General features: G+C 33.1%; 1 protein-coding gene across 2 annotated transcripts; it reads left to right on the plus strand.

Moving 5' to 3' along the window:
• Positions 1 to 3,281: 3,281 nt before the first annotated feature.
• LOC146941931 (RING-H2 finger protein ATL11-like) lies at positions 3,282 to 5,706 on the plus strand. 2 transcript variants are annotated; one of them, XM_085755797.1, is made up of 2 exons: positions 3,339 to 4,624; positions 5,193 to 5,706. In XM_085755797.1, exons 1-2 carry the CDS (start codon positions 3,511 to 3,513, stop codon positions 5,201 to 5,203), a joined length of 1,125 nt encoding a protein of 374 aa, XP_085611923.1. In that variant the 5' UTR covers positions 3,339 to 3,510; the 3' UTR covers positions 5,204 to 5,706. The 2 variants fall into 2 exon arrangements, with proteins under 2 accessions (XP_085611922.1, XP_085611923.1); XM_085755796.1 differs by lacking the exon at positions 5,193 to 5,706 and having other exon boundaries at positions 3,282 to 4,899.
• Positions 5,707 to 7,734: the final 2,028 nt, after the last annotated feature.

Here is a 7,734-nt window from a genome sequence, read left to right on the forward strand (position 1 = left end):
TAAATATATAAGATAAAGGGAATCAGATCATAAGGAGAAGAAATACTCCCTCCGGTCCTAAATATAAGCAAATTTGACTTTTTGGATTCATTCAATTAATGATGTATGTGGTCCATAATATGAACCACATACATCATTAATTGAATGAACCTAAAAAGTTAAATTTGCTTATATTTAGGACCGGAGGGAGTATGAAACAAATTGGCGTTTTTTATTTGCAAGATTGAGAGAATTATTGTTAGGCTTGGAAGTGATCAACCAAAAGAATTGGTTATGCTTGGAAGTGCTAAATTTACAAAATGACCATATAGAGGCTCCGAAGTGATAAATATACAAAATGATGATATATAGAATCAATTAGGCTCGGAAGTAATAAATCTGAAAAATGATGATACATAAGGAATGAGTTAAATTTTTATTTTGTAAAATGACGATTGAACTCATATAATTAAGAAGATTATGTGTCTGTATCTGATTTGTATTGTGAACACTGATTGTATATCAAGTGTTCAACCTCAAACATTTTCTTGGTAAGTCTGTTTGTTTAGAAGTCTCTTGCTTTTGTGCTTGAGCATAGGAAGTCTCGTGCGTGTGTGCTTGAGCATAGGAAACCTCTTGCTTTTGTGCTTGAGTAGTTTGAAGTCTCTTGCTTTTGTGCTTGAGCAATTGTAACCAGATATTGATTTTAGTTAACTCTCTTTAGAAGTGCAAGGGGGACATGACTACTTCCGGATTGTGGAAGGAACCTGTATAATTGTTTTATGTCTTTCTCTATCTCTTTACTTTATCCGCTGCATAAGACTCTGAACTCTATCAGACTCTGAACACTGGACTTAGTTTTAAAAAGAAGAAAAAACTAACACAATTCAATCTCCCTTCTTGTGTTTTTCTCACCTTCATAATACTCTGATGATAATTCATAAAACAATTATGTTGTCTAATTTTAAAAAGTAAAATATTAGTTGTTACAACAATAGTGAATAATCTTGTACATGAACACTCATTTTCTACTTGAGCTACATATGTATGATTAAAATATTCTTCTTCGTCCAAACTTGAATCACTAACAGAACTTGTAGAACCTTTGTTTTGGATTTGATGCACACTTTGACTTCCTAACTTATAATGTTTGGAGAAATCTCAGATAGTGGTGTTCTGTCTATTAGTGTATTTAGTGGCGTATTTTGACTAAACATGACAGAATTTTCAGTTTTCATCATTTGTTATTTCTTAATTTGGAGTACATTTTTTCTATGAAGCCTTGCTTTTGCTGCAATCCTTTTTCTTTGCATATTGGCAAAAACTTACTGTTGTTGATCCATTTCATGAGATATATTGTTAGTAGATTCAATTTTTATATATCTACAGCCATTCAAATAAGAATTTTAAAATGGGAAAGAATATATATATATATATATATATATATATATATATATATATATATATATATATATATATAAGACAAAATTGTTCACGCTAAGCCTAAATTTTTTAATAGCCAAGACATTCACTATTTTTGAGGAATTGTGGTTACACATTTTTTTTTTTTTTTATACCGTGGAAAATTATTGAGGAATTTGGTTACACCTTTTTTTTTATGGAAAAAATTGGTCACAACTTGTGATTACTTATTATTTAGTTCATAGTTATCCAAAAATTGGTTACAAACCACTATCCATAATTATTTATTTAAAAAAACAAATAAATTAAATTTTGCAATTATTTAGTTGATTGTTATCCAAAAATTGGTTGCAAACCATTATCCATAATTATTAATTTTGAAAAAAATAAATTAATTTTTGCAAAATGACGATTATGCACATAAAAGTAAGGAGATTATGGATTTTGATAAGGACGATTATGAAATTTTGATGTACTTCGATTTTTATATATTGTTAGTAGATAATTAGTAGTTTTTTTTAGACAATAAGGTTACGGTCGGAAAGCTTGTACCCTTTAGCCGCGGACCTCAATATAACATCACTTGAGGCAAGTATATTGATTCTGATTGTTTTTAAATTCAGTTTAAGTTCTAACAAGACAAACAGACACGAACGTTGTGTCAAATGAGAAAGAGCAGGCCGTAAGTTGTTGCAACGTGACGTGCGGCTCGTCACAACTGCGAAAGTCAAAAGACTAAAAACTCAAACTTCTCTTTTTTTCTGAGTTATGCTACATGTTAAGCATTCAAAAAATAAAAATGTTCTCTTAATATTTGTGCATTCAATTAACTTGTGTCTCAAGAATGCAAGTTAACTTTTTTTATATTTTTTGGAGGGTTTGGTGGTGAGAGAGCAACGAGTATAATTTTTTTATGCGATCAATATAATTTAAAGATTAATATATTACAAACCTTAAATTAAAAAAATCTCTATTCTTCCTTTAAAAAAAAAATTCTCTATTCTATTGTGTAATTTAAGCTATTTAAAATTAGGAAAGTTATAAAATCAAGAAGAATCTTATTCTATTTTAAAAGAATCTTATCTTATCCAATAGATTTGTATGGATTCAACTTACAGGAGGGGAGTAGACAAATTTTAATATAATAGCAAATGGATCGAAACTGACATGTATTATCAATGATTTGTTTGGTAGATGAGAGGTGAGGTTTTAATTGAATAAAATTACATTTTAATTCTTAAAATAATTACAACCACATCAAATAAAAAGTTCTTTAATTCAATTTTTAAACACAATGGTCTCTCATCTAATTCTCTCATTTTTAGAGGGATGGCCATATTTGATAATCTTCTAAGATAAACTACTTTTAATTGATTTTGTTCCCTTCCCTCTCCTCTAGGGTTTTGGTATGCATATTTTTCCCTACACTACACTAGGTGATCCTTCTTTCCAAAACTTTGAACAAAATTAACTAAATTTAGTGTATTATGTACGTTTGATTCTAAATGCGTATAATAGATTCTAACATGTTGATTTCAAAAACAAAAAAAAGATTCTAACATATTTAAATGTTCTTGAGTTAAATTTATTTTGTATTAAAAATTTGATCCTGTTTAAACAATTTATTCTATAATTGATTTTGACTTTCAATTTTTTCGATACAATTTTAACATTTAAATATATTGTTCAAACCACCTTATACGAATGTATCCAAATATAATTTTAAAAAAGAAATCTCTCACCAACCAACCAAATATAACTTAAATAAAATAAAAAAGTCCATATCCTTTGTTAAAATCACTCCATCAAACCGAAAAAGCATATCCTTCAAAATTAGAAAATCAATAAAACCATAGAGCCAAGCCATTCTAGATAGTTGAACAACAATTCCTTATACATAAAAAAAGTCAACACCTCGCTAATCTACTTTTTCTATTACCCTTTAGAAACAAAAAAAAGATGCAAATCATAAACAATCAGAAAGAAGAAAGAAAAAAAAAGTACAAAGGAGAGTAATTAGCGGGGTACTCTATAGTATCATCATTACTAATTAAGATAAGGATTAGAAACACAAACTTCGAATTCTTTCTTTGCTTGCAATAGCAGCAAATGAACACTTCACCACTCAATTTTCACTTCAATTCCAATCATGCCCTTCTCTACCTCCTCCTCCTTCTCTTCATCCTCCTTTCTCCGCTACCTTCAACGGCGCAGATTCCAAATTCATTGCCGCCACCACCACCAGACAAAATCACCACTCTCAAATTCGACAAATCCATGGCAATTGTGTTAATAATCTTAATCGGTGTGTTTCTCATCCTCGGTTTTCTCTCCGTCTACACACGACAGTGCGCTGAACAGAGAATGAGAGGAAGATTCGATTTATCTATTCCGATCGCCGGAAGTCACCGGAGACACCGTGGACTTGATACGGAAGTCATAGAAACGTTTCCGACGTTTGTTTACTCCACCGTGAAAGGACTCAAAATTGGAAGAGCTACACTAGAATGCGCCGTGTGCTTAAACGAGTTTCAAGACGATGAAACGCTGCGTTTGATTCCGAATTGTAGCCACGTGTTTCATTCTCAATGTGTTGATGCTTGGCTTGTTAATCACTCCACGTGTCCCGTTTGTCGGGCCAATTTGATTCCAAGACCCGGTGACACTTCTTTCGCTTCAATCCAAATACTGGATTCAAGTTTATCAGATTCGGATGACCCGACCCGAATTAGTCCTAATAGAGGTCCAGGTATTGCAATTGCATCTCGTTCTCCATCTCCTAAGGTGAATTATTCAGTTACACCGAACCGGGCTCGACCGGTTCGTTCTAGTTCAACCGGGTTTAAAATTGGGAACTGGGTTCCGTTTCCACGGTCACATTCAACAGGTCATTCATTGGTTCAAGAAGGAGAGAATCACGAGCGGTTCACTTTGAGATTACCAGAGGAAGTGAGGAACCGGTTGGTGGGTTCAACTCCGAGCCGGGTTACGAGTTGTGGTGTTACTTTTACTCAAGAGGGTAGTGGGAGGAGGGGTTATAGAACGAGAAGTGTGGGAAGTAGTGGTAATGCGAGAAGCTATGATTGGTTTAACCGGCCGGACCGGAGGGGTTTCTCTTGGACTCCGCCGTTTATGGGCCGAACCGGTTCGAGTTGGTCGAAGAATAAGTCACCTGGGAAAATGGATGATGTTGGAGAGCGGTCTTCTGATCGGTTGTTTGAAGGTAATCGGGGTTAGTTGAGTAGGTTTTGTTTAATGAAAATCTAAAAAATTCAAATAGAATTTTAGTTTCGCATTGGGTTTTATTTTACTTTTTATTTTTCTTTTTCAAATATACGGTGGAAATACAGATGAAGATTGTGTTCATAGAAACAGATTGTGTTTATTTATTTAATTTAATGTAATATGTGTAATATTTGATGGGTGGAATTACGAAAGAGGATAGAATTTGTTCCTGAATGAAGTTTATTTTTAATTATTTGAATGACGTTTATAGTATTTGTTTTAGTTGTTGGATTTATCTTTTTATCAGTTTCATCGCTTTCATGTAAAATAAAATTGACCATTGGCTTGATTACCAAAAAGATGACATAATTTATTTTGGATAGGCTCGAACGTCACTATACCTTCTTTTTATATTGGTTTACTTGTAATTGTTTTTGTGGGTTAGCATTTGTTCGTTCTAGAACTAGAACACGTATATTGTCATGGGGTTTAACTACTATGGTTTGGTCTTAAATCTCATTCCAAGGAAAGGACCTTACTAATTTAAAATTTTAAAATGTTATTAGGAAGTCATTAAGGATCATTCCGGTCAGCGATCATATTTGAACTTTTCTATCAATCCTATGGTGGAAGAAGTGCAACATGCATACATCAATGTCTACTATTTTTGCCGAAACACGCTTAACTGACGAGGTCGGCTTGCTAATAGTGTCCATCTCACATGGAGAAAGAGAGGAATAGGCTGCAATGGATAACAATGCATCTAGAGACAATTGGAGAGGGAATGGATAGGATTGGACTTTGAAGGGTGGTTGGGGGTTCCAATGGGGAGCGGTTGGGGGTGTTAAATAAATTCAAGCCGGCCGGCCAGTTTATAAAAGAAACTATAGGTTCACCAACTGTCAATCCAATTACGAACATAGAGTATATTCATAAGGGCAAGACTGGTAGAGGCAGCAGTACATATATCCAATTAGTGTCTCCAAGAGACATTTTGTAAGTATTATATTGTACTAATATTCCTCTTTCATTTTTTTTCTAATTAAAAAGAAGACATTTATTCTCAGTTCCCACCAAAAAGAGGTGCATGATATTTTCTCTTGTTGGATTGTCAAATAAGTACTTCAAGCCTTTCAACCAAGCCAACAAACAATGCTCATTTCCTATCTCCATTCTCCAACGACCAACAACCTGGAACAGAACAGCTAACAATATACTAATCATAACCAATCTGTAAATGTAGAATCGGTCATACCGACTAAAGAACACACTACTACACTAATGCTCTAATGCATTTATCTTTTCTAATGCAACGAATAATACTCAGAACATCAGCGTATAGGCCCCATAAACACTTCACAATTCTACTGTTTTGAATTCATATCTGGTATACAAACTAGTTTGTGCCATCATGAATCAGGCGTATTGTATTAGACAAGCTGGGATCAAAGGTAAAACTCTAATGTCAACAATGTCTGGTCACAAACTGTTAGCTGGAAAATAATTGTGATTCGATCGTCGTGAACTAACAGTCTTTTCTTAATTTGTTTCATTGAAATAACTTTTACATACGATTTCCTTTTACATATGATAGAAATCATATGTTAATGTGATTTCAATAAATTAAAAAAGGCCTCCACCACCTAACCATAAGTTATTTCTTTGCTTTTGTCAAGTTTGAATAAACAAAAGCTTGGTCTTGCATAAAAATTGCACCTCATGTCTGTTGCAAGTGGGTTTGGAAATAACCATTAGTTTTGAGTAAATTTGAACTAAATATTTTGCGGAACCAACATCTGAATTAATGTGCTGCTCAATTCATCAATCAGACGAAGTCCAATAGAACATCAGTTTGCCTTTCCAAAGGCAAAAGAAGAAAAAATGTGCTTCACAGTTAACCTTTTGTTAAAATAATAACCTCTAATGCAGAACACACAGAAAATGAATGTTACAGACATGGATCTGCGGGTTTAGCTGCTTTAACAACCACTTAGAACTTCACATTCTATTATAATTAATAACATGTCATTTTTACAATATTTAATTAATTATGAGAGCAATTTTTTCTTTTAATTATAATGATATCATGTTTGTTATCATGTGCGCATCAAACACATGATAAGATTAATGTTTATCATATTCTTATCATATCTTATCTCTATCCAGTTTTATATCATATCTTGCCTCTATCCTATCCTGACCATCAAACGAACCCTATTAACTAGTGTAAGAGAAATATTAAGAAGAACGTGCCAAATAAATTTAAACCATAACACCTAGGTGAACATTTTTTTTTTTTGCCCTTATTTGTCTTAGAAATGTGAAATGCTAATGAGTCTCTTGTGATATTGGTTCGAGCATCTACAACGTTCGAACAAAAACTTTGTTCATAGTTGCTAAATTGTGGGTCCAAATATGCTACGTAGGATTTAATATACACTGAGTTTTTTTTCTCCAATGCTAGAACTCAACACACTTCTTGTTTTACTTTATGTAGGTCCCTCATATTTCTTCACTCACTTTTCATGCACTATACCTCTTCTCTCTCTCTCTCTCTCTCTCTCTCTCTCTCTCTCTCTCTCTCTCTCTCTCTCTCTCTCCCCTTTTTTTACTTTTTCTGGTGCAAGAACTTGTTCTAGTGGGAGAACTGTTCTCTACAGTGTCATCCAGCTCACTGATCTCCAATGCATAGAACATAAAATTACGTTTTTGTTTGCTAAGAACACTAAGAAAGAACATGCGTTGGAGATGCTCTTAAGTCAACCAAAGAAGTAAGTTTGCAAAGACTATGGAGGAATGTTACATTTATTATATTAACAAGAGTTTGACTTTTATTTTTGAGACAAATGTTTGTTTTATATGTTCCATAATCAATGCTTTTAGGGCACACGTTAACATGACATACAATAATTTATCTCACGAGTAAGAAGACTTGTTATGTTGCGTCACATAAAAATACTTGTTAACTTTGATATTAATTATTTTCATACCCACTAATATGAACAATAATTGCATGCCTGATAAAAATAGGGAGTAAAGAAGATTCACTCAAAAGGTGGGAGAGGTAGTACGTGTGGTTGTTAATTCATTAAGAAGATTCGACGTCTC

The sequence above is a fragment of the Medicago sativa genome, chromosome 3 (assembly GCF_051527215.1).
Source record: "Medicago sativa cultivar Bolivia chromosome 3, Bolivia_mono, whole genome shotgun sequence".
In the NCBI taxonomy this organism is placed as follows: domain Eukaryota; kingdom Viridiplantae; phylum Streptophyta; class Magnoliopsida; order Fabales; family Fabaceae; genus Medicago; species Medicago sativa.